General features: G+C 41.7%; 1 protein-coding gene across 1 annotated transcript; it reads left to right on the top strand.

Moving 5' to 3' along the window:
- The first annotated feature begins 6298 nt into the window (after window positions 1–6298).
- LOC105937964 (periplakin) lies at window positions 6299–27165 on the top strand. The gene is made up of 22 exons (XM_021325031.2): window positions 6299–6555; window positions 11022–11118; window positions 12125–12279; window positions 12486–12606; window positions 13708–13833; window positions 14107–14148; window positions 14247–14408; window positions 14497–14604; window positions 15402–15497; window positions 15585–15707; window positions 15801–15947; window positions 18006–18157; window positions 18254–18363; window positions 19682–19839; window positions 19941–20119; window positions 20269–20407; window positions 21355–21548; window positions 21660–21810; window positions 21914–21997; window positions 22098–22214; window positions 23941–24033; window positions 24119–27165. Exons 1-22 carry the CDS (start codon window positions 6488–6490, stop codon window positions 26789–26791), a joined length of 5295 nt encoding a protein of 1764 aa, XP_021180706.2. The 5' UTR covers window positions 6299–6487; the 3' UTR covers window positions 26792–27165.
- Window positions 27166–27474: the final 309 nt, after the last annotated feature.

Below are 27474 nucleotides of genomic sequence, written 5' to 3'. Positions count from 1 at the left end.
TTCTGAGGTGCATCTGCTGGGGGACAGTGTAATGAACAAAAAAAATGCCGGACTTGCAACATCGGCTAGCCAGAGGTCTTCGTCCTTGTTTAGCAGCTCCACAGCAAATATTGTGATATAATTGTTCAAAAAATGTGATAGAGAATTGAGAAAACTGAATGGCTTGAAAAATATGACCCTAACAGAATATAAAGATATCCACACAGAAACTGGAGAGACTCCATACAAATGTTCTGGATTCCTAGAGACTCCAAGTACACAACAAAATGTATTTAAGGACTAAAAAAGTGGACTTTGCATATGTCCAGTTTAATATAAAAGATCTGAATCACTCTTGGTTTGTTCTGCTAAATATATTTACTATGCTACTTGAAAATAAATCAGAGCTTATCTGATTGCCTTTGTTTCCCACCTAGATTAAGTCACTGAAAGAGGCACAACTGACATTAACTCTCTTCTTTTTAACATAGAAAGTACTCCTGAATCAATGCTTCTGAGCAATTTTGGTGTCTGCTCTGTCTTCTCAAACCCTAAGTTGGTCGCAATAGATTGGTGCTCACAATGAGCCTGGTTTTGGTTCAGCTGGAGTTTTCTTCCTGTCAAAGGGGAGTTTTCCTCTCCACTGTCGCTTCATGCCTGCTCGAAATGAGAGATTGCTGCAAAGTCAACGCCACAATGCCAGAATCTAAATGCTCATCCAGCAGCAATGAATTCAAGTTAATGACTCAATGTAATCTGTGAAGGTTTCTTTAAGACAGAAAACTTTTAACCAATCTGAATAATGAACAGAATTTTACTGAAATGTTTATTAAATAGGATCAGTGTGAATGTACAACCCCAAGTCCAAATAAGGTGGGGCATTACCATGATTTGCTAATCCTTTTCAACCTTTATTCAATTGAATACACTACAAAGACACGCTATTTCATGTTCAAACTGATACACTTTATAGGTTTTTGCAAATATTCAATCACTTTGAATTTGATGCATGTTTACCACTGTGTAACATCAAATTTCCTTTTAACACTTGCTCCAAAAACTATATGTATCAGTGAATATTAATAGTGCCTCCACAGTTGTGGAAGTTACTCATGCCATTGTCACTAACACACCCCATACCATCAGATACTGACATTTAAAATTTGCGCTAATATTCGCTAGATAGTCATTTTCTTCTTTATTCCATAAGATATAACATCCATAATTTTCCATTAAGATGCCAAGCGCTCACAGTGAGTTGGGAGAAAGCCTCCAAATACATGCCCCCTGTGCATGGATTCAGCTCCAGAATGATCTCCATATAAAATAACCTGTTTTTCTGATGTACATTTGCTTCCCATTTAAAATGATGAAAGATCTGAATGCTAATGTTTTGATTGAGCAATTATTTTACTTCACTGTTGGAGTTTTTTCTTTTTATTTATATTTTGGTGATCACTGATGTTTAATAATTTGTAAAATGTATGTATAATGTCTTTTTTTTTTACAGGTCACCCTACAAAAAAAGACATTTTAAGTCTCAGTGTGTCTTTCCTGGTTAAATCAAGAATTGTGATTATGTGTTACCAGAATGACAATTATGAAGTGACAGACACTGGCTCAGAATGCATACAGATTGCATGTAACTGCAGAGATACATAGCTCAGATAGGGTATCTATTAGTAAAATATTTCAAAAATATGGCCTTTAGAGAAGATTTTTTTTGCCTACATGCAAATTGCTAAGTGTGGTAGGAAGCTAACACTGGAAATTACCTTTAAAACACACACACACACACACACACACACACACACACACACACACACACACACACACACACACATATGAGGTGGTGTCTAACTTCCAGTTGATAAGAGCCTTTATTTCAATGGCACAGCGGCCTGCAGCTGAATGAACTTGCAGAATTTCTGCTGTGGGATGGAAACAGTAACTGCTGGATAAACACTGCCTTCCCTGTGTGAACCCTCCAATAGTTCAGATCCAGGAAATTAGTAAAACTGACAAGCACCAGGTCTATTTTGATATAACTTTTACTTTAAAAACATACTTATGTTAATGTATGATGTTCAGACATGCAATGTTTTCAGTCAAAAATTATATTTCAATAATTAATAAAAGGTTTAAACATGAAAATGTAACTGAAGTCCATTTGGTTTTATTTCTTAGCCTTTTTCAGATGTACCACGTCCTGGATGACTGAGACAGACAGTTTAAAATAAATCCTGTTCTCCCACTGAGGCTGTGATCAGAGTAAATAAGGTAAACTAGTAGGCACTTCCTTTTTACGAGATGGGTGATGATGTCTGAATTAGTTGGTTGAGTTTAATGTTCTGAGGAAGCCGTGCAGGCTGTGCACTGGAATAACAATGCGCCTTGTCACAACATGTCACTTTTTAACAGGAATTTAACCACAGTACCAAATAAGTATCGACAATCCAAGTCTATTCCCACTGCTTAAGTACTTATATACTTTAAATACTTCTCAAGAACGGACATTTTCTCAAGAAAAGTTCAGTGCAGCACTGCACCTCAGTTCAGTGCAGAGAGGAATGTCTAGACTATATTGGAGAAAATAAATAACCTCTCCAAAGATGCATGGCTCAACACAAGAGAGCCAGCTCCTCTGGGCAAGATCTGGATGTCCATCTACACCTCAAGGATAAGAGACACGCTGGTGAAGACCAAAATGTTCATATTTTGGAAAGAGAAGATAGATGGTTTTGAGAGAGGGGTGAAGGAAGCCAAACAGAGGAGGCCTGAGATTTCAGCTTTCAAAAACATACTGTCCAGCATTGAGCCTGATGCCTGTTAAGTTTCAGAACAATTCATACCTTCTTGCTTGTGAATTGGTGTGAGAGCCAGGCTGACAGCGACACTAACGCATCCCTACTGTTAGTCTGCATGTAAATGTATGTCTGCAGATATCCTTACTGGGACATCCTAAACGGTTTTGAAGCTTGGAGCTTCTCCCTCACCAGCTTTGAATTGAGAAAGCCCTTCAGATGAAGAGTGAAACGTTATCAACTATAAGATCTGTAGTGCAGTGTTTTTTGTTTTTTTTTTTAACCTTTTTTGAAGTTACCATGTCCCTGATAGCTAGGAATCTTCACCAGCATACTGTTGCAGTTAGTTAACATGGAAATAATTTTTGTTTTGTAAATAAATCCAGTAATTGTATTATGATTAGTATTATTGATCATTATTGGAATTTACTGGATATTTTGTTTGCTTGATTAATATTTTCTGTAAAAAGCAACATCAGTCCTGATTTTAAGATGTTTTTGAAGTTTACTCTCTCTTGCAAAGAAAACCTTAAACAGTTTTAAATGAAATATTTGATGAAAATGGATAAATACTGGAAATTAAAAGTTTGGGACTTGGAACTGACTTGAGAATTTCATGCCTTGACTTTGGACTGGACTTGGGACTTTCATCCCTTTATCTGGGACTTGATTTCAGACTTTGGGGAAAGACTTGAAATTTACTTGTGATTTGCAATACAATGACTTGATCTTGGTCTACAAGTCGCCGAGAACAGCAGAGGACGCAGAGAATGCAGAGAAAAGAACTGAGTACAGCAACGAAAATAAACTCAGACATGAACAGAAAATAAATGCAAAAGAAGATACCAACACCCGTTAATCATGGCAGGATCATACAGATCTCAAACAGAGTAGTAAGTCAGCAGCAGGAAAAGGAAAAATAATTTGATTTATGTGTTGAAAAATTAGTGAGGTAACACAATATTGTTAGGTGAAGTTAAAACAACCGTAAACAGCAATCAGATGGCTCGTGGATGACCAAAAATCCTGCTTCCAGTTCTGTGGAAGTTTCTTCTTGTTAAAGGGATTCATTCTTCTCATCTCCGTCCCCATGCTTCATCAGGAAGTTGGATTACTCAGAGGTGAAAATGTGATCCAATCTGATGTATTCCTTATGTAGACGTTCCTTAAATCTTTGTATGACCTTAAGAATCTGACTGGCCAGGGGTCACAAAATCTCGTTTTGTGTGCACTCAACAAACAAAATGACAATAAAATTTGTCTAAGTCCAAGTGGTAGAATAACCGTAACTGGATCTGTACAGTGCTTTGTGAATACCTTTATTATGCATTAGTGCTATACTTTCCCTCATGAGTTGAGTTGTAGTATCGCTGTGACATTTACACACAGAGAGGCATCCTTCAGTAAAGAGTAAATACACCCTGTTTCAAGTCTGACTGGTTGAGCCTGTGCAGGTACAGAGCTAACACGTGGCTGACAAACCCACACGGACACACAGTTCCAACAGGGTTCTCCTCATGATATGTTGATGTCAGGATGGTTACCATCATGATTTCTGCAGGCATCCATTTGTTCCACTGATGCACACGTTTGTTGCCTTGGTGTATGTCTGTGTGCATTCAGTGCGGTACAAACTGTTGCACATTAGAAGCTAAGTTTGATCTGAATCATGTTTTCTAGGGTCAATAATAAAAAGTATTCTTGAATTTTTTCACACTGTGTCATGTTACAATTATGAACTATATTGAATTTGTTTGTGATTACTGGTACATGCGAGAGACCAACAGTAAGTAAGTAGCTGAGGTACCAAGTAGCATATGGTTTTATTTTTTTATTTTTCTTAGAAAAAAAATCTGAAAATTTCAGACACAGTCAAATTGGATGGACTCTGTAGATCAGTTTTCAAGTTTTACCACAGATTTGCAGCAGGATTTATGTCTGGACTTTGACTGGACCATTCTAACAGATGAATACGTGTTGATCCAAAGCGTCCCATGGTGCATAGGGTGCTTGTCCTGCTGGAAGATGAACCTCCCTCCCAGTCTTATATCTAATTCTTTCTCATTAACTCTGACCAGCTCTCTGTCTGTGCTGTAGAAAAACATCTCCACAGCATGATACTGCCACCACTATGTTTTCACAGTGGAGAGGATGCGTTCAAGTTGATGTGCAGAGTTATATGCTGCCACACAAAGCAAGTTGGTCAAAAAGCCAAACTTTGGTCTCTCTCTGAGCAGACCAGAGTTTCTGCTACACAGTTTGTGGCAAACAGCACAACATTTTTTTCTGTTTTCTTGCTACTACTAGGTGAAAAAATTTTTAAACGGATGACTAATAATTGTCCTGTTGACGGATTCTTTTTACCTGACTCCGCCAGATAGATTTGCTCTGCATATCCATCTGGAAACCTTCCGTTGAAGTAATTTTGGGAAGGGGCGAAAATACTGGTTAGCTGATTGGCCTATGTTGATGATAGACGGGCCAAATAAACCAATCAGATTCGCCGTCGCTCTGTTACCAGCGACGACGAAAACACAACCACAAGCCAAGCTACTCTTGCTGCTGCAGGTAAAGGCTCGTTAGCTCAGCAAAGAAATACTCTGTAATTCTGATAAAACTTGCTCGATAGCCACGCTAACGCTAGTTTCATCGGCTGAAGTCGCCATGTTCTTTAGACTGAACTGTCGCGCTTCCCGTTGCGTCACACCTCAACCCGCCTCAAAGCCAACGCTGATTGGACGTTCGTTTGGTGAACGGCTCCAAATTTTCTTTAATGGAGAGTAGCCAGACTGATCTGCGAGTGAAACCTTGAAAGCTCGCGAGATCAGGATGGTCTCACGAGGCTAGGATTCTTTCACGTGAGCTGTGGATCACTGCAGCTCCTCCCAGGGGTGCCGTCACAAATGTTGATGGCACCCCTGACAAAAAAATCTAAATAATCTCAAAGTCTCCTACATTTATGTAAAATATATATTTTAGGGGCCTGTTTCAGTCTGTGGCCCTTGAAATTGTCCTAGCTCCCCCACCCCCACCCCCCACCCTGTATAGTGCTGCTGGCTCCTCCATAATTTCCATGGGGGAACTTTGTTCAGAGGTTTTACAGTAAAAGGAGCTGATTACATGTGCGCACCACACTTTTCAGATTTTTTAAAAATCAAAACGTTTTAACAACCAAGTTTTTGGTGGTGAGGTGACTCAACAGAACGGCCCCAGCGTTACCCAGTCGATGCAGTCACGCCCTGCTTTAAAAAGTTTTGCATATTTGGTTTGTCTGTTTTTGACAGGTGTAATTCAACCTGCTTGTGTGTTGCAACGTTTGATGTATTTTTTCAGGGAATAAAGCCACCAGCTGAATTTCCTCGCTCAGCTTTTCTCTCAAGGCAACGGAAATTGTGCGCCCAGTAATGAGAGCCGCTGACAGGAGGGCGGAGCGTCCCCCTGTAGCCCCGCCCACCCTCCGGTGGTTGCCAGGTGTACAGGGTGGGCGTGTGAACTCTAAAGGCGACCGATACAGGTGATGAGTCCATTACTGTGAGCGCAGTGACAGCGGGAGGGCTCGGGTTCAGACTCTGAGGATATTTTTTTTTTCACTCGCACGACTTCCACAGCAAGAGCGGCGGCGCAAGCAGAGCTGAGGTCCACCTGTCCTGCTGCTTTTCACGGCTTAGTTATCAGAGGAGAGCGCTGACAGGTGACCTGCCACCATGTTTAAGAAGAAAAGCAAGACGTCTGCCTCCATAACCCCTACGTCTACGACGCAGCAAAAGTCCACGTAAGTGTTGTGATCTCGTGGAGAGACGCGTTTGTGTGTTCTTCAGCGGCGACCCACCGAAAAACGTCCCCGGGGAGAATGCGGTGACCTTGGGTCGCTGTTTCCACTTATGCTCCTTTACTTTGTCGCCTTTTCTTTGTGTTTTAGTGTTCATTTTGCACTGTGAAGCACTCCGCAGTGGGATTAATAGAGAAAGACGTGGAAGTAGAGGAAAAGTTAGATTGAAGTGACTATGACTGTATGGACGGTATCGATGGGTTGGGCTGTGCGTCCTGCGCCAGGCGCACCCTTTCAGGGACTGGCTCCTGTCCTGTTGGTTGAGCAGATCTGAAGGGACACTTTTCACTGAGCGTTGATTTCTGGACTTATTGAACTGTGTGGCTGAGGAGTTAATTAAACCCCATCTGGTCCCCATAATCTGGTGTTTAGATAGAATTCAGGGAAATCGGTTTTACATCTTGTCCTTTACCTGCAGAACGGGTGTGGCTGATAAGGTGGGTCATAAAGTTGTACTAACAGGTTTGATCGGTATTCAGCTGACCTGCCTAGAAAGATTGTGTGAAAAGAGTTTCTTGCTGCCCCTCCCATAGTATTGCTGTCCATATAGCCCAAAGCCCATTTCTTTAACTGAGCCCAAAGCCCATTTCTTGCTTGGAGGGGAAACTTTTCCATCAACAGAGGAGACTGAAGTTTGTCTCCTACCAACCTCTCCTGCATCCCTGCCAGATATTTAGAAAATACCAAACTTGATCGTTTGCATTTTGGGCAGATTGTGAACCAGGAATGATTTGGTTTTAAGCTGCCATATGATAAAATGTGATCAGGTTTTTTTGCATTATTTATAAAATTAACCTTAAATTGTGAATAAATGTTGTTGTTGTTTCAAACTCACTAATTTGGTCAGGCAGCTGTGTTCTGCCTCCAGGCCTCTGGGAAGTCAGGGTGTGAACACAAGCATTTAGCAAAATCTGTCAATGGTTAGAGGTGCACCGATCAGGCTTTTCCTGGCTGATACCCATCTCTGCTTTTGTTTAAGCTCTGGCCTTTTTTTACTGAGGACTTTTAGACATAAAAAAAACCACCATACATGCATGTTGAGGTAGTAATATTATTAGAGATGTAAGGAATTGCTATTACCAGCTTGTAACCTTTAACTGATTTTTATGAAACTAAAAACTCTAAGTGTTTATTGATCAGGTTCTGGGGCATTCTCTATGTGAGATCTCAGGTTTGATAGATTCTATGAATGGAAAACAGAAAATCAAAAAGAAATCTATTTTTTTTAGTGTAGTTAACTAACTTGAAGTTTTTAGACAACCAGGTTTCCGCTTCTGGGGGTGTTCTGCTCTCTGCCAGCCTTTGTGTTGATCTATCATTAAAACTAGGGTTTTCTAACGGGCCCTGCAGCATTCTCATGTGTAATACATTACCTCGGTCCATCACAATCTACTGATTTATGTGAAACGATTATCTCTCCTTGTTGGTGGAGTACCATCTTATCTGCTGGACTCCAGGAGACTGTCAAGCACCCACAGACAGTGAAGGAATTCTAATAATGCAGCTCCACCCTATTGGTTTTTTTTTCTGTTTGCTCGGGTTTTATTATGGGTTACATTAAAAATCGAGAACATTGTCTACAATTTGCAGTTTACCTAGTTTAAGATGATGATGCAAAGGTAAAAATATATACAACTGAAAGAGTTACAAAAAAAGCGTGGCAACATTTAAAGAGGAGCTCTACAACAAATGGAACTCACTACGTTTTGGTGTTGGTGTCAGAGTGGGTCCAGGTCCAAGCTGCTTTCAGGGCCAGCCTCCGAGGAGGAGCATTCTTCAGGCGGTGTTGTGATGCTCAGTGACAGCAGAGGCCCGGCACACCCTCTATGACTTCATCCTGAGGCGTTCTGGTTCTGATTTGAACCTTTCCCTTATGCAAACATGCTGCATATCTTTCTCAATCTACTGCTTCAGTGCCAGTTCTTTCCCAGAACCAAGGTGGTCGCAAAGTTGCATTAGAGCCAGTTAACAGGCATAGAAAGTAGAGGAGCGGAGTTGAAGCATGGTTTATGTGGCAGAGTTGGTACCATTTTGCTGCTTGAAGTCAAACAGTGATCTAGTCAGAGAAGAATTGTGTTCCCAGCAGAGGGCTGTGGCTGTTCCTGTCCAAAACAAGCAGATGGGCTGCTTCTGACCAGGGCTGACTCGTTACAGCATGCTACAAACAAAGCACACCATCTCTGCTTTTAAGATCCTGTTCTTCAACAACAGTTCAGCAGGAAGATTCAGAATCATGCCAGGGCAAAGCAACGGCAGCCGTTATTTGTGCCTTTTCCAGTTGGATGACATTCTATAACTCCTTTAAACCACAATGCTTTGGGTAGAGACCCAGATCTGTATGAATTCATGGAGTCTTTGAAAGGGATGTGCTTATTTACTGACACCAGTCAGGTCAGAAAGCAGTTTGTTGGTGTAGTATTGTTTTTAAGGAGGAATGTTTTATTAAGATGGCTCTGAACAGCAAAGCGTTTCTGCCAGCCTCGACAGTGGGCGCCGGTTCAAACTTGCTCTGTCGGTCTTTCAACCACTAGCAGCGGAGTTTCACAGTGCGCAGTTCATCCCGCAGGTGTTATATAACCTGTGTGCAAAAGGTGTGTGTTTGTGTGTGTGTGTTTGAGGAGCTGGGTGGTGGGCGTGGGCTGACAACCTTCCTCTGTTTCTATCACGGCCACTTTCAGGTGTAGACGCGCTTTCACTTTCATCTTAATCCGCAGACCTGTTGTTGCATGTGTTTTTGATCATTTGCTCATTCTTTCTAGAACTATATGAAGACAGTGTTTCATAAACATAAGTAGACGTTAATACAAGGGGAAAACTTGTGAGTTTAATAAAAGAGTTCACCAACACTGTTCAGAGCTCATCAGACTGTAGAAGACGTCCGTGTCTATTCAGTCTGCAGAACTGACTCTTTACTGCTGCAGTGTAGTACGGCATGTTGAGCACTGCTTATGCTAAGACTCTTATAGGGCAGAAGCAGCACAAGCAGAAATGATGACAGCAAACTTGCCTCAGCACATTTCCCCTATTTTAACTGAGCTTAGCCGTGTCAAAAACCACTCAGCTCCTGCGTCTGTCTCTTGCAGGCAGGGAAAACTCTGCTCTGTGTCACTAAAGCACTGGAGATTACTTATGTACATACTGAGGTCAGCAGATATTCCACCGCTAATCATGCAACATTTGGAACAGACTAAACTTGTCGGGGCTCTCTGGGGACCAGACGGTGTAAGGTACACAACATTGCTGCTCCAAAGGGACAAAAAAACAACAGTTTATCTCTGTGTTTTTGCTACGTCCTCTGAATAATCTTTTTTGCTAAGAAGCTACTCTGAATAAAGACAAAAGTACATACCACATATCGCAAATGTGTGAGTGATCCCTGGTGGACAGATGGTGTAATTGGCTGGATTGATCAGTTCCGATCAGCCTCTAAAATTAGCCATTCTAAAATGCAGTAACCCAACAAATTACCTGAGACAGTAATAAAAAGGGTTCCTTTATTTCCTGTTTTCTACCTTTGTCCACCCAGCCATTCAGCAGAGGAACACTGTAATAAATGTGATGTTACAGTCTAACATGGTTCAGCAGGCTCATGTAAAACCGGAGTTAACTCAGGTTCTATGAATTCTGGATGCCCGCCAGAGGAACCTGTATTTAGGCTCTGAGGAACGCAGTTGCTCAGTGGTTCTCATAGTGACTGGATGAGGAGTGCCTGATTGATGGAATGAGGCACAAACCTGCCAGGGCAGCTCGCCTTTCTTCAAGGACAACTGTCTTAATTAAAAACACGGTCCAGGCTAGATTGTTTGTGTGCTTTCCATTTAACAACCAAATAAAATACTGTGTTTCAGAACAGACTTGGTGGACTACTCTTTGAGATTGTGTAGTTCTTCTTTATGGTCATTGTTTTTCACCTTTTAATTTTATACTTTTTATTATGTGGATACTCTGCTAAACTTTGTGAATGATGCTGTTTGCACTCATTTATGTTATAAACAACTTTGATAAAATGTTTCTACTTCTGGGATTAACAAATTATCCATCCTTGTGCTGGGAAGGAGAGAACAGTTCAATCAGTTGTTTCCAAGCATTTATAGTAAATTATCATCTATTAATTTGTTGTTACAAGATGCATAAAACTTCATCCAAGCACAGACACATGCAAGAGAAAATACATTTATTCATCATTTTGAGATATATTCTTTATGAAGGTAACCAAAAACTTGAAGCTTCACCACCTGTATCCTGTTTGAGTACTGTAGGCCTCTGGAGCCCTCTGCTGGCCTGGGGGACCTAGGCAATAGTTTATTTCACTTCTGCCTTGGGTCGGCTCTTTACCAGCTGGTTGAAGAACATTGGGGTTCCATCATAAAATAACTCATGCCTCATTTATGTGTCTGTTTGTCCTCCAGTACCAGCACGGAACTGGCTGCTCTTATTGAGAAGCTGCAGAAGAGTGCTGATAAGGTGGAGAAGAACATCTACGATGTCGAGCAGAACCTCAACAAGGTGAATGTATATCTAAAATTGGACGTGCACATTTCTTGTACCTGAAATTAAAGTTCTGATTCCAACCACCAGGGGTAGTTTTTGATATGGGTTAAAGAATTACCCTATTTGTATCAGTGCTGCGTTAAATTTGGACACAGACATCTCTGGATTGCTTCAACTCAATAGGGTTGGGTTATGGGTTTGACTCAACATGCTGGGTTGGGATTACTGTTAAATTCACCATGTTTACCATGTTTTATTTCATAGTGGAGCAGCAGTCCAGATATATTGGATTAGGTCAAAGTCTAGTTGAAAACGGTGATTTGGAAAGAATAATGTGGCTCTTTCTGAAGTTTGTCTTTAACCCATTAATTGGGTAATATTTTGAACCAAACCTGAGGTTGAGCTATGAAAATGACCCACCATTTGTAAACATGTGAAGCAGGTCTTAAATACCCCAATTCTAGACAGATAGTGGTATTTTTAACCACAACATCTTACGAATCTACAAGCAGCTAATTTCTAAGAAGAGAAGGGTCTGTGTGGTACCTCTTCCAGGTACCACACAGACCATACGACCACGGACCAGCCTAGCTGTTTGGCTCAGATCTGAACACTGGTATTAGGCCTATTTATCTATGCTGGTTTGTGGTCGTACACAGAAACTCCTGCCTCCACATGAATGTCACATGACAGGTCCTCCAGCTGGATTTACCAAGCAGTCAGAGATGTCGTTATGTCCACCTCTGGATATTGTAATAAGTATTAGAGGGGAAAACAAAAGCATGTGAAAACGCTGACAAAAACAGTAGAGATTTTAGCTGAGTACTCAGAAGAAGACCAGTGCGAACCAGTGATGGGGATAAAAATGATTAGATTTGGAAGCAGCCTTAGCTCATGCGACAACAACACAACACACTCTGGGAACCTCTAGTATCCATGAAGAAGATGAACAAGGACATCCACAAAGGGTGAGATGTGTAGGAAATGGAAGAACTAATCCACATTTGACACTTTTTTACAGGATGTGAGTAAGATCAACGAAGGGAAGCAGCCTCTGTATCAAGATGACACAAACAAGAGAATCCTTAATTCTCTTGAGCTGCTTGATGGCCTGGATGAGGATGCCCGCAACACCAAGCGCCTCATGCATCCTCAGGCTGAGATGATACAACAAGAGTGAGTGCTACTCTTTGAGCTATTTCTAATATTAACAATACAATGATGTCATGCTCCTGAAACTGACCACTCCTAGTCAGTGTTACCAGAACATGCTGTCCTTTTCTTTCCCAGACGTTTATTTTTTCAATACCTGCTCTGGTTTACCAGTGTGTGTTATTGCCTCTGAATGTTAGTCACACCTTTGTGTTGTATCTTGTGTTTAGTATGATTCAGCTGCGAGAGAGAGTGGTGAAGCTGAAGGAGGACCATGAACGGATCTACCACCTGAGCCGCACTGAGGGGATGCCCAGTGTTAACTGGGGCAACATAATGGAAGACAAAATGGTGAGACACTCACGAGGAACGTCTAATATGTTAACACCTCCTGGATTGTATTGAGAATGGTGGCCATCAATCTAGAACAAAAAAGCAAACAAAAAAAACTAAAACTGCTTCACTTCTGCACTGGATTCATAAAGCTGTCTGCACTAAAGACATGCAGGAGCCATCCTGCCCTGCAACTCCAGCAAACACAAACAGTAATGCAGAACCCATGGAGGAAAAGGTTTAACCTCACTATGATTTTAATTACCCCTCCTGGGTCCCATAATGTGTCTTTGTGTTTTTCAATTTTGGTTAAGCATAACTTTGGCTGGTTTTATGCAGACGGTACTTGGTGAGGTTGTGTCTAGAGTAACTTTATCAGGTTTTGTTTTATTTCACATCTTTCACAGGCCTTTTAAACTAAATAGAACAATTCCAGTCATGCATTTAAAATGCATGATTTGAATATCGTGTCACTGTAAAGTAATTCATATTGTTAATTTTGTTTTCATTCCCTGGTGTTCCTTTTAAAATTAAATGTTATTTTTTTCCACTTGCTAAATATTGTTCCATGTACTATGAATATACCAATCTGGATCTGTTACCCATTCAGAAAAAAAAAATCCTTTCACAGTAAATTCTTTTAGAATCTATAAAACTCAGCATGCAGAGCATCTTTTGGAATGCTTCACAGCTTTAGGGTTTAAAACATATACACACCTATAGCTGTGGTCAAGCCAAAAAACAACAACTAAATGACTTTAAACCCGTTTATTTATTTAAAGCAGAAGATGGGAACAATTCCCTCTATTCCCCGAATTACAATGAACTTGCTGCTGGGTGAAATGTGTAATGCTTTGTTTTAGTTGTAGCCAGAACAGCCTGCTTCCACATTGACAAAAGATAGGACGCCATAACAAGTAGACAAAGTAATCTAACCCGAGGTACTCTCATTATGTAAATGACTTTGTCTACTTGTACAGAGTTAGCTGTTCTGCTAACTCTGGCATATTTAGATTGTTTACTGCTGATATGTTGATTAATATGCGTTGTCCTAATTTAAATAATTGAAATGAAGAGAAGGAAATGTCTAATACACCTCTTGTGTGTCTCTGTGCCCAGGAAAACCTGAACAACAAGGGCTACGGCCAGGATCTGTCCACTGTGGAGAGTGAGGTAGAGGAGCACAACATCTTCCACAGCGAGGTGGAGGCTCTCGCTCCCCACATCGCCACTGGTGGAGACAAGGTAGGAACATTATATTAAGTTATTACAAGAAATCTGTCCCTGGCAAAGCTAACAAACTCTTACTAGCAAAACTAAGGCTGAATAATGTTAAGTAGCTTTTTTTTTTTTTTTTTTACAAAGCATTTAACCTAGGTAAAACTAAAACCGAATGTGAACAATTAAGTTTAGTTTTTGTTTTTTTTATTGAAAAATGTGACAGTTTTACTCATCTTTCATCCCATGATAAGTTCAATATGTAATAGTTGTACGTTCTTCTGTAATTGGATTGTGTAGGAATATATTCGTGACCTCCAGACGAAGTACAACAAACTGCTGGTAATGAATCCACACTACCGCACTTTGTCTAACCGCACATTTATACACGATAGAACATGTTCTTTAAGATTTCTGAAGTTTTTCTTTCTCTAAACAAGGCCAGCTCTAGTGCTCGTCAGCGCCACCTGCTGAGCCTGCGGGACTACATGCAACGCTGCACCAATGAACTGTTCTGGATGGACCAGCAAGCCGAGGAGAGGTTCAACTATGACTGGAGCGACACCAACCTGGACTACCCGGCCCGGAAGAGGCAGTATGAGGTAGCTGGGGGGGACGGACCCACGCTCTCTCTGTAATGACTAGAGGTCAGAGGATTGGACATGAATCTGATTTTTCTCACCCCAACAGAACTTTATCAGTAAATGTCTGGAGAACAAGGAGGCTACCGTCACCAAGCTGAATGATGATGGACAGGCTCTGGTCACCCAGCAACACCCAGGGAAGAATGTTATAGAGGTAGGCTATAAAACCATTTAGCAGGAGATTACATATTCTAGACATTTAAATATCCATCCATCCATCCATCCATGCATCTTCTTCCGCTTATCCGGGGTCGGGTCGCGGGGGTAGCAGCTTCAGTAGGAAGGCCCAGATGCCCCTCTCCCCAGCCACTTGGGGACACCTTGGAATCCCAAGGCGTCCCTGGATGAATAAGTAAACTTAACTTCAACCTGGTTTATTCACCTGTTCTCTGTGCGTCACGTTGCAGGCTCCAAATCTGCACCCTAATGACGTGCCCAAATATCATCACAAGCAGCTCTGTCGATCACATTTGAATCCATTTTCTTAATTGATATGCTGTTTATGTGTGCAGGGAACACACGTCTCAACAGGTGCCAGCTGCCAGCTGGAGTGTCAAGGCTTTCTTTTAGGGTGGCATTATACCTTTATTACCAACCAAATACAAATCCCAAGCCACCACTTTTATTTGTAACTAAAATTATCAGATTAATTCTTTCAAAAATTAACTAATTTAGTCGTATTTAGCTACCATAATTTTTCTTCATAAATACTGATTATAGCTTACCTAAATAAAAATGTATGGCAATTCTTACACCAGTTTTATTAATAAACTCTTAATCATTTATGAACTTTTGAAGAGAAAAAGCTGAGATTGAACCCTGATTTGACATATCTGAACATAGATCTTTTCAATTTTTTTTGAGGGAATGATTTGTTTCTGAAATGGTTTCACTTTTTCCAGATCAATAATGAATTAAAAATGAATTCACAGTTGATCATTTTTTTTCCAGGCTCATATGGAAGCAGTCCATGCTGACTGGAAAGAGTACCTGAACCTGCTCATCTGTGAGGAGGCCCATCTCAAGCAAATGGATGAATATCACAAGGTCAGACAGAAACAGGACACTTTTAGACCCAGAGGGTAAAAAAGCGGAATCTCATTAATGTGTGAGTTGGCCTCTGTTCATGTGCAGTTCCACAAGGAAGCCCGCGACACTCAGGACCTGCTGAAGCGGCTGGATACAGAAGTCAACCAAAAGTACAACCCAGAGTTCAAAGATGTGTACCAGATGGAGAGCCTGATCTCAGAGCTGGATGTGAGCATCATTGGGAAGGACGGGAGGGACTGTATCTTTAAAGATTTCTGCAGCTGTAAGACTGTTCTTTCTTATCTGCCTGTGTTTGATTAGGACCAATCTAAGGCCGTGGATCACTTTGATGAGCGGGTCAAGGCTCTTCAGAAGCGTAGTCTGCAGGTTTTGCCCCTGAAGTACCGGAGGGAAACACCCCAGAAGCTCCTGCCCATCGAGGCTCTGTGCGAGTTTGACACAGACGACGTACGTAGTTTCCAACTTCCTTTATGAGTTTAGTTCAAGTTTAAAGGTTTATGGAATCTTAACTGAGCATATGTAAGCTTCTTGTTTTCCGGTAGTGCTGGGCCAAAAATGCAGATAACCAGATGTAGGGGAAAGAGCAAAAAAAGGTAGAGGTGGCGTCTCCGGACGTAGGGGCAGGTTGTGGAGGCAGGTAAGCTCAGGGGGTGGGGGGTGGGGGGGGTAGCAGCTGGAGACAAGGGAGGTGGATGGTGTGGCTCGGTTGTTGGGAGGTTGTTGTGGAGCTGGATCCTGGAGAGAAAGAGTACAGGTAAGGTTGCTGTTGAAAATCTCAAAGTGGTAGAAATGATTGGTTTCTCTAGAAAGAACACTGGCCGATCTGCCAACTGAGCGGTGACCATCTGGCAGTGAGCACACAGGAGGCCAGGTTCTAAATACTGCTCCAGATGAAGATAGGTCTCAGGTCTGTGCAGCCAGCTCCTCCCTAAGCCACACCTATCCAAGTGAGAGAGCACATCCAAACCACATCCACAGTCTCACACACCACACACAAAGCTCCTGTTTTACCAGCTGGCAGAGCGGTGGACTTGAGTCAAGTGACTTGGAAGTCTGACTCAAGTCGCAAATTTTCTGACTTTAGACTTGACTTGTTAAAATCCCAAAAGACTCAGGACTTGGACTTTCATAGCAGTGACATCAACAAGTTGTTGTAGATGGTGATGGCTGCAGGCAGGAAGGATCTCCTGTAGAGGTCTGTCATACAGCCGATCTGGAGAAGCCTGACTGTTGTACAGCAGTCTGAGGAAGAGGATGCTCAGGGTTATCCATAGTGTTTATCATTTTGTGAAGAATCTTTCTTTGTACAGTCACAGACATCTTTCTCCTTGTTAGGACACCCTCGTTGGTCTTTTCCTTAACGCTTTTTTTACACCCAATATTTTTATGTGTACACTTTTTATTTCATATTTTCTGTCTTTTAATTTCCTTTTTTACTCTGTTCTCTCTGTTGTCCTTTTTCTGTCATCTAGTTTTAGCTCCATTCCAAACAGCTCACCTCATCCTGCATGTTGTCGGGACTTTAATCCTCACGTTTTGCATGAACAGACTGCTCGCATAAAAACTTTTCCTTCTCACTCGTCTTTATGCTCCATAGCAGGCATGTGACATTAGGGCTTTACTGCATAATGTATGTAAATCCCTTCAGAACAGAACATGCTCTGAGTTCCAGAGTAACTTATTTAAAAACCACAGAGGCAAAAAACTGAGGAGCTGTATCGCAGTTGGAGGAGCTTTTTGTTCTTGCAATAGTGTGGATGAAACAAAAATCTTAATTTACAAGGTGACCTTGGTGTCGCATCAAGTCTACGAGGATTAGATTCAAGATGTCTGCCGAAGTGTTCTAGGCCTTTTGGTTGAAATAGAACATTTTATTGTTGTTGTTGTCGTCATGTGATTTTCTTGTTACTGGTACACCATACAGTGCTGGTAACCCGGGTAAAGGATGTCTAAAAACCCTTCAAATAAATTCACTACAATAGCATTAGTGCTTTTCATATAATGTATTTTCAATAAATACGCAGCCACAAATCCCCCCCACCCCCTAAATTTAGACAATTTGGTAGTTTGTCTAAATTGTTCTTTTTCAGCAGTGGTTTGATAATTACTGTTTTTAGGGACTGGGGGAAAACTCCTGACAGAAGGGACGTGTTTATTATCTGAGTCAACTCAGATGCAATGACAGGTAAAACTTTCTTAAGGAAAACTGTGGGTAGAACATCAAGGCAGCAGGAGGAGGAACTTAGCTGCTGAATGGTCTGCTCTAAGCTTTTGTAGTTTATTTGGCTGAATTGGGACATTTTGTCAAGATAAGTTCCAGTTGGATACAGCTTTGCTTGTGGAGTTAATATGGATGAAAGACCACCCGCTCACCTCACAAGACTCCTCAAAAGCAGCAGAGCTATTACTCTGATATCTCCCAGTTAAAAGAAATAGATCACATAATATATCGTACACAAGGCCTTTGAGATTCACATAAGGTGACACCTTTGTATTCTTCTCCAGGGTCAAATCGTGCGCGGTGAAAGGTACACCCTGCTCCGGAACAATGGGGCTAAATGGGATGTGAAGGATGCGGCTGGACGGAAACTCACTGCCCCGGGCGTCTGCTTCATGATCCCACCCACTGACCCAGAGGCTGTGGCCATTTCTGACAAGTGAGTCCACTCGACTTTTTAAACGTTGCCACATGACAACAGGACTTGCTGTATCCCTGGCTAGCTGAAACAGCACGTTGTATTGTGTACCTGCAGTTTGACTAGCCAGCAAAAAGCTCTCAAGCAGAAGATGGCATCCAGCAAAGCAACTCTACAGAAACGATACGATGTGCTGAAGAAGGAGAGCGGAGCGGGCCCGGCTACAGGTACAGGAGGCATGCTACACTCAAGCTTATTTTGCTGTTCTTTACTCTTTGGAGCTAAATTTGCATCAATTTTAGATGCCTAAATAGCAGCTGATCAATAAACTGCAGCCTAATAGGATAAACTATTTCATAATATTTGTATGTTCCAAAATATCACCAATGTTAGAAACAGTCTGAGTGTAATTTACTCGCTTCATAAAAGGAACGAGATGGAAAATATCACAGATATATATTTATTCTCAAAATCACAATATCCACATTTTAATTGAATGCAGTAATTATATCTGACCACTAATGGAATCAATAATTAACTATTTTCGTAATTACACTGATATATCGCTGGATTGATTTAGTAAAGAAACAAGATGTAAAGCAAACCTGAAATCTAAAGGGCCCTTCTGAAGGGAATTCAGAAGGATGCTTCAGATTATCATTACATGATGAATTCATCTCTCTGAAAGGTAAACTCAAGGTTTTCACACACAGTTTTATGAACACCTGACTGAAGTCTGAGGAAATCTTTCAGCATGTTTAGAAGAAACTCAAACAGGTGAACTAAAGGAAAGTGACAAACAGTCACTGCTGGAAGACTTTGGTGAACAAAGACGCTAAATCCAATTTATTTATTAAGCACATAAGCACCAAAGTACTGTACAAACATAAGATAAAAGATAAATAGAAATAAATGTGTTTTTTAAAAGAGACTTTAAAAACAGGAAGGGAAGATGGCTGTCTAATAAAGTCTGGGATCCACAATCGCAAAGGTTTCGGTCCCCTCTAAGTTTCATCGTTGTTTTTGGAACAACTGAAAGCAAGTTGTTGTGAATAAAACACCGGGAAGTTTTTCCCCTGGCCGTCCAGGCTTGGTTAATTCCACTGGACTGGGTCCGGCTTCTTTGAAGAGTCTATTGGCTTCTGAGTCAACATCGTCCCTCTGTGTGCCGCTCAGTGCACCACACAGAGGTTTCCCCATTGATACCATCAACGATGGACAGTCGAAGAGTGTTTGCCAAAAGCCAAACACCACCTAGCTCCTAAATCTGGTTGGCTCTGCTCAGACGTTTAGCAGCAATAAACGGGCCTTCAGGCAAAGTCATGGATTCGGCATAAAAGCTGTTTGGTGTTGAAGCTGTTCTAAATCTGCTGTACGTTTTCTGAGCAAGCTTTCATGATTTGAGGTCACACTTAAAACTAAACCTGTTAGCTTTAAAACACAAATGATAGAAGAGGTTGTGTGGGTTAAAGATAACGGTTTGCTGGCTGCTAAGCTGTCACTCAGTGCTTGATAACGCTGTGTGATGTGGTTGTGTGGCTGCAGACAAGAAGGAGCAGCAGTGCCGCCAGCTAATGGCCGGCCTCGATAAGGTCGTCAGCGACCTGGACAAACAGGAGAAAGCCATTTACTCCAGAGTGCGGCCACCGCTGGAGCAGAACAGGCCGCTGCAGGACAGCGCGGACCGCCTGCAGGACATGAATGTAATGACCTCAGCTCCATCCCGTCTCCTTGTCATGTCTTCTTGCTTCATGTGTCTGAGATGTACACGGAGTATTAACGCAACGAGGCTGTTTCTCTCCAGGACATTGCTGCGGCTGTCAGTAAGATTGAACCAGAGAAGACCTCTAAAGTTGCGGAGGCAAAGAGCTTCCTGACGTCAAACTCAAACTGCGCCAGTGCTCCTCAGCTTCACAGCAAGGTGGATGAGACCAACAAGAAGTACACCAAGATAGAGCAGCTCCTTCAGTGCTCTCAGGAGAAGTATGTCACCTGATATGCTCCTCTGTTTGTTTGTTTTCTCACGATTAGCTGTGTTTCTAGCACAAAAGTTCCTGAATTCATTTCAGTCCAGTTTGAGTGTTCACGTCCAACTGTACTGAAAATAAAATCTAAATGCTGCATCTTTTTAGACTGAAGAATTCCAACAAGCTGGAGACATCTCTTCAGAACGGAAAGACTTTACTCTCTTCCTACGAGAACAAGCTGGCCAGGGAGGAGGTCGCCCCAGCTGACATCCCAGCGGTGGAGAGAATGCAGCGAGAGCTTGCTGTAAGATCACATTTACAATTTCTAAATACAGTAAAACCTCTAAATACAACTTTAGTTCTTTCATACAGGTAATCTGTTTCCTGAAAAAGTGAATCAGTGTGGAAACAGGGTTTACTATTAAAATTATTGTATTTCAAAAACCCACCCACACTCTTAGCCTCGTGAGACCATCCTGATCTCGCGAGCTTTCAAGGTTTCACTCGCAGATCAGTCTGGCTACTCTCTGTTAAAGAAAATTTGGAGCCGTTCACCAAACGAACGTCCAATCAGCGTTGGCTTTGAGGCGGGTAGAGGTGTGACGCAACGAGAAGCGCGACAGTTCAGTCTAAAGAACATGGCGGCTTCAGCCGATGAAACTAGCGTTAGCGTGGCTATCGAGCAAGTTTTATCGGAATTACAGAGTATTTCTTTGCTGAGCTAACGAGCCTTTACCTGCAGCAGCAAGAGTAGCTTGGCTTGTGGTTGTGTTTTCGTCGTCGCTCGTAACAGAGCGACGACGAAGCATGTTGACGAGTACGTCATATGCTTCGTTGATCTGATTGGTTTATTTGGCCCGTCTATCACCAACATAGGCCAATCAGCTAACCAGTATTTTCTCCCCTTCCCAAAATTACTTCAACGGAAGGTTTCCAGATGGATATGCAGAGCAAATCTATCTGGCGGCGTCAGGTTACCACACTCTGCCCTACACTGAAAATCTTTTCTAGCAAAATAGAGACGTAATTTCTACATAATGGAGTTGCATGGTGAAATATTAATGAAACGATGAACAACGATTGTGAGCTAGAACTGTTTACTATAGTGTATGTTTCTCGGGGTTGGCCATCTAGTGATAATGAAATTTGTGAAAAGGGAAAACAGTTGGAGCGATAAACAACTTCTGTCAGCGTTGCTTAATGGAACACATCGCGGTGTGTTAAAGTAAATCTTCTCCCCTATTCTGGCAGGATGTGGGCTCAGACCTGAAGTCTCAGAGACCCGTGATCTCAGAAGCCGAGCAGAACCTGCGCTTGGCCAAAAGCAGCTGTGAGACCATGGCCAACAACTTTCAGGAGCATTGTCCTGATATTGAAAGACAGGAGGCTGATGTTCAGAAACTCAGCAAGCGCTACAACAACCTCAACAGGCAGATCGACACCAGGTGAGGCGGAAGTTTTTCATAATCTGTGCATCAGAAGTTCCTGAAAGAAAAAACTGGCCATTACACCACGTAGCAACATTTGACTAACGATATGTGTTTCTCCTTGTAAAGGGCTCAAAGCTTGCAGAGAGCCAAGATGGCTTACAAGAATTACCAGAATGATTATGACAACCTGAACACCTGGCTGTCTCGTGTCCCAAATTATGAGCCCCGTGAAACTGATGACATGAAACAACTGGATGCCAAGCTGAAGAATCAGAGGGTGAGACATGCTGCAACAGGATTTGAACCCTTCATATTGCTTGTTGTGTGAATATGTATGACAGACATTATCCTTATACTAAAAATAATACTTTTTCCTACAGAACTTGCTCTCTGACATTGCAAGAAAGGAATCAGACTTGAACAATGTCTCCAAAAATGCCCAGCTTTACCAACAGGCTGTCAAGGTGATATATTTTGCACTGATTTCACCACCATGACCAGTTTGAATTACCAGAAAACATCATGAAAATGTGGGGTTAATGGCTATCTGGGTTCTCTTTCTAGGACTATGAGACTGAGACAGAGAAATTTAAATCCATTCTTGATGTTGAGGATGGACTTGTTCCTCAGTCCTACAAGAGGAGCAGACAGGAATCCCCTGCTCTGGTTGTAAAGGCAGAGGTGATGATTAAAACACACACACTATTTACACAACAGTAAAGGAAATCTGTCGCTGACTCTGTGTGGTTATCCAGAAAATCTAAATTGTCAGGGTGTTTTCTGATTGAAATTTAAACCACTGCCCCCAGGAGTTGTTTTGTCTAACACAAAATCAAAAAAATATTGCACACAAACCCAACTATGTACATCACTGATCCAGAAAGCATACAAACAAAGCAGGACAGCAAAAAAGGAATAAGCAGTTAAAGCAGCTGTCTGTAAAATCCCAAGCAGATATTGTCGTGAAGTCAGTCAGCTTAGTCTGTGTCGGGTCAGAGGCTTCCTCAGAACAGGAGTAATGGACGTCCTTTCTGCTTAAAGATATGACCACCTAAAATGGTGAAACAAACTTGGAAAGTGAGGTTATTACAATATATAATTTTCATTTGGAATTAACCACACAGTTTTGAATTTGATTGCATTCAAAATGTGTTTTTAATAGCATGCAGTTGTGAGGATCTTAACACAAGGCAACGGTTGTTGTTTTCCATGTTTGTTGAAAATTGTCATGTCTCATCAGTTCACTCTGGTACCAGTAAGCTTGTTTTGTCAGTCATGTCCACACAAACCATGTAAATCAGCCTATTTTCAGGGACTGCACTAGGATCTAACTGCAGACATTTAGGTTGTGATGGGTTAAATTAGATTCCAGAAAAAAACAACCTACAACTCCTAAAAACCAAAAGGCATGACATCCCAAAATAATGCTAAACTATCAGCCTCTAACGGTACATCGGGTTTCACAGAACAGCTGAAAGGCTGCAAAAATAGTTTGGTTTTTAGCACCAAATTCAGTTGTGTGTTGGGTCTCCTTTGAGTGTTTTTTCACCAAACAGGCTCACCTCTGATCTGAGGCCAGTGCACTCACAGAACCTGTCATGAACATTATGACTATAAAGCTTGCTCACTTTGTAAATTCATAATGATGAATAACTGAGGACTGACCAAAGAACTAACTGAGTCTCTTTTTCCTACCTAGCAACAGAGCTGAATGGTTTTGATATGATGAAAAATAAATAAAAAAATAAGACAGATAAAATATATAATTCTTTTGATTATCAGGTGAATTTGAAAACCTATATTTTTGCAGTGATTAGCTGCTGACACTAAAATACAGCTAGACCCACTCTAGCTTGCCTAGACTGCTATGACAGGACAGAGAAAAAAAGAACGTTTACTGAGAAGAACGTAACACATTACTGAAATTTCTACTTTTTTTCTAAATGCACTTAGAGTTCACAACCATGTTGTAAATATTGTGCATTCATTTTGGTTCCACACCCTGCTGTGAGAACTAGGGGGATATACAGACTCAGGAACGATCAGGAATCCATCCCTCATATATATAAACATTAAACTGGAGAAAATAATCCTGTAAAATTAATCACGTATCAGAGAAAAGCCCAGGCTGCATCTCTATAACTTGACCATGTTTTTGTAATCTGTAGGTTTCTTTTAAATAAACTAACAGTAATTCAGAACAAGAAAATTGGTATGATTAAATATACTGTGACTTTTCATTACACTAAATCAAATAAAATTATTGCCAGTTTAATGTGTTTATATTAATACTGGATCAGTACTGTAGCCATAATTTGATGGTTGTTATTAAATTGAACATAAAGGTTTTGAATTACTTTGATCTCTTAGGTGTGATTTGTTTCACTTTACATTTCACTGTTTGCAGGAAGCTGCCATTGAAGCCAAGTTCACAGAGGTAAATGCTGTGAACAAACAAAGACTGCAGAATCTTGAGTTTGCCCAAAGTCTTCTGAGCCAGGTAAAATATTTTACACTAATCTTAATGGAAAATCTAAAATGTAAAAACATTAACTGAATTAATAATTTTGGATCTCTCTCTACAGCAACCTGAAACTTCTCTTATCAAGTCTACCAATGTAAAGTTAGACAATGCTGCTGCCCCAGGACAGGAGCCATGGCGCCTCAAAAAGCAGCTGGAAGATGAGATCCACAGGAGAGAGCAGCTAGAAAAAGAAATTGAGACCATTCAGACTGATATTTACCTCCTGGAAGGACAAAAGCCCCAAGATACAATTGTCAAGAAGGAGCTCATTAAAAAGGTGCCAGACCCTCAGTTGGAGGAGGAAGTACACAAGGTTCAGCAGAAGCTCTCAGAGGAGCGACGCACCACCCATGTGCTGGAGAATGACCTGGAGGTGCTCAAGCTGAAACTTCGTGGTCTTGAAACAGAGGTCAAAGAAGGAGCACAGCAGTACACAGTCAAAGAAGTCTTGCGCATTGAAAGAGACCGTGGTCAGGAGGAAGAGATTCGCAAGCTTCGGGATGAGCTAGAAGAGCTAAGAAGGCACAAGATGTTGAAAGACAATGAGCTGATTCAGATCCAAAAGCAGGTTACCCTGCTTGCTGAGGAGAAAAACCGGGAACAGGAGGTGATCACTGAAGAGGAAGTGATTAAAGTCCAGAATGACCCCCAACTTGAGTCAGAGTACAGACTTCTCCTTGACAGGAAACAGAAAGAGTTGGATAATAGAAAGCAGTTGGAGGATGAGTTGCAGTTCCTTCAGGAGAAGCTCAGAAGGCTGGAGAAGGAAAAAGCAATTGCTGAGGAGAAGATTTCCATCAAGGAGGTGCTAAAAGTGGAGAAAGATGTTGTCTTTGAAAGAGAGGTAGAAAACCTCAGGAGACAGTACGAAGATGAGAAGGCCAAACGAAGATCTTCACAGCGGGAGAAGACAGACCTCCAGAGGAAGATTCAGAGCCTGGAGGAAGAGAAGTCTAAGGTTATTGTGCAGGAGAAGATGCGTGAGATTGTCCGCCCTGATCCAAAAGCTGAGAACGAGGTGGCCAACCTCCGTCTTGAAGTTGTAGAGCAGCAGAGGCGCTACAGAGATGCCGAGCTCCAGCTGAAATCCCTGCAGGATGAGCTGACTATGCTAAGGAACAGAGGACCTCAGGTGGAAGTCAAGGAGATAATTAAAGAAGTAATCAAGTACAAGACAGATCCACAGACGGAAAGAGAGCTGGAAAGACTTCGCAATGAGATTGTTGATAAAACTCACCTGACAGAGAAGTCTGAGATGGAAATCCGTCAGCTCCAGGATGAGATTGAAAGATGGAAGGCAACTAAACCTCAAATACAGACTAAAGAGGTGGTCAATGAAGTGGTGCAGTACCGAGAAGATCCCAAGACTAAAGAAGAGATTGAAATTTTGAAAAGGAAGCTGGCTGATGAACAGAAGAAACGCCTTGACCTTGAGCGAGAACGGTCTGCTCAGGAAGAAAAGATTAGACTGAAGAAGATTGACTTGTCTCAGGTGCGAGAGAAGGTTGTTCAGCAGGAAGTCGTCAAGATGGAAGAAGATCCTGTCCTCAAGACAGAGTGCAACACTTTCCTACAAAGCATCAACAATGAGCAAAAACAAAAAGAGAACCTTAAATCAGAGCTCCTCCAACTGCAGAGACAGATTGCAGACCTGGACCTGCAACTGGAGGAACTGGAACGTGAACGCAGGGCAAGGCGTGAAGCAGAGCTGGAGATCCAGAGACTTCGCATCAGACTCAGTGAGCTGGAGATCCGGGACAAAGAGAACCGTGAAAAGGTGACCGTCAAACAGAAGGTTGTACTGCAGCAGGATCCCCAACAGGAAAAGGAACATTCCATCCTCAAACTGCAGCTTGATGAAGAGCGACACAAGCGCACCCTGCTTGAGAAAGAATATAACGCCCTCCTCCAGCAGCAAATCACCCTGGAGAAGATGGATGTGAAGGAACGAGTTGTCCGCACTGAGAAAGTCCAAGTGGAGAGGGACCCAGAAGCTGAGCATGAGATTGAGAACCTAAGGAGAACTTTGGAAGATGAGAAAAGGCGAAGACGCGAACTTGACCAAGAGTTGTCTATCCTCACCTCCAAGCTCTCTGATATGGAATTTGCTAACACAAAGTCTACTAAAGAGCTGGACTACATCCGGGACGAAAGTACCCGCCTCCAACAAGAAAACCAAAGGCTGCAGAATGAGATCCGCAAACTTCGGTCAGAGATCGATATCACCTACAAAGAGACGCGGCTTATCACCGAGTCTGCACCGAGGGAGGATGGCAGGAACTTTGAGTTGAGGCTTGACTCACTTCAGAGGGAACTCACAGATCTAAAAGCCATCACAGCCCAAAAAGATGAGGAGATTGAAAAGCTTAAAAGGAACCTGGCAGCAGTGAGGATGAAGAGGGAGCAAAGGGAAAGTCACCTCCGAAGATCCATTGTTGTCATTGATCCCGACACAGGAAAGGAGATGCGACCTGAAGAGGCATACCGTCTCGGGTTGATCGACTGGAAGATGTTTGTTAATCTGCAGAGCCAGGAATGCGACTGGGAGGAGATCACAGTCAAAGGCCCAAGTGGAGAATCGTCTATGCTTCATGACAGAAAATCAGGGAAGAAGTTCTCCATTGACGAGGCTCTGCGTCTTGGGCACATCACAGATCGCCAGCTTAAGCAGTACATAAACAAAGAAATATCCATTCAGGAGTTTGGTGTAATGGTGTCGAGCAAGCAACAGTAAACTTACTTAACATTCACATACTACACTGACCACCATCTGAACCTATTAGTTTAACTGTCTCCATGCTGTCCTCTATCTTGTCACTCTGACGTTAAGACTGCAACAACCTGGCCTTCTTTTGTGCTTAAATTTCCAAACTACATGATGTATTTATTTTCTCATGCCTATTCAGTTTTGTTGCACTGAAAAAAACTCTACGTTTTGGGGAAAACTGTTTTAGATCAACTTTATTTTCTTTGAGTAGGTGAAAGGGTTGATGGTCTGTCTTTTATTTGATCACTGTAGTGGACTTAAAATGTATCCTTTATTTATGGGGATTCCCTATGGTTATACACTGTTGATTCAACAAACTAATAAAATTCCTTTTAATCTGACTGATGTGGAGTTTTTTTTTTTTTAGGCTAATAGCTTTGAATCATATATGCTGTTACCCAATAGAAAGCAACAATTATATGAGCAACTGTGAACGCTCCATTGAGGCTATTTAAGTTTGGGTTATTTTTTTTCTTTAAATGTTTTTAAGCATTTTATAATGTGACCACTGGTTAAATTTAATATAGTTGAGTTGTTTTATATAGCGCCAAGCACAACAAATGTCATCTCAGGGTATTTTACAAGACTAATGGATCCAGTTTGAATCCATCCATCCATTTTCCTACACATTTATCTCTTGTGGGGGTGCT

The sequence above is a fragment of the Fundulus heteroclitus genome, chromosome 16 (assembly GCF_011125445.2).
Source record: "Fundulus heteroclitus isolate FHET01 chromosome 16, MU-UCD_Fhet_4.1, whole genome shotgun sequence".
NCBI classification, from domain to species: Eukaryota; Metazoa; Chordata; class Actinopteri; order Cyprinodontiformes; family Fundulidae; genus Fundulus; species Fundulus heteroclitus.
The sequence above is the reverse complement of the archived record's forward strand: the minus strand, read 5'-3'. Positions and strand labels throughout refer to the sequence as shown.

Bases quoted from the DNA above. Each gene is read 5' to 3' on its own strand.
- LOC105937964 (XM_021325031.2), top strand. From the start codon at position 6,488: ATGTTTAAGAAGAAAAGCAAGACGTCTGCCTCCATAACCCCTACGTCT. The intron at 15,498-15,584 runs GTCAGACAGAAA...GTTCATGTGCAG, and splicing joins AAATGGATGAATATCACAAG to TTCCACAAGGAAGCCCGCGA. The intron at 19,840-19,940 runs GTAATGACCTCA...GTTTCTCTCCAG, and splicing joins ACCGCCTGCAGGACATGAAT to GACATTGCTGCGGCTGTCAG.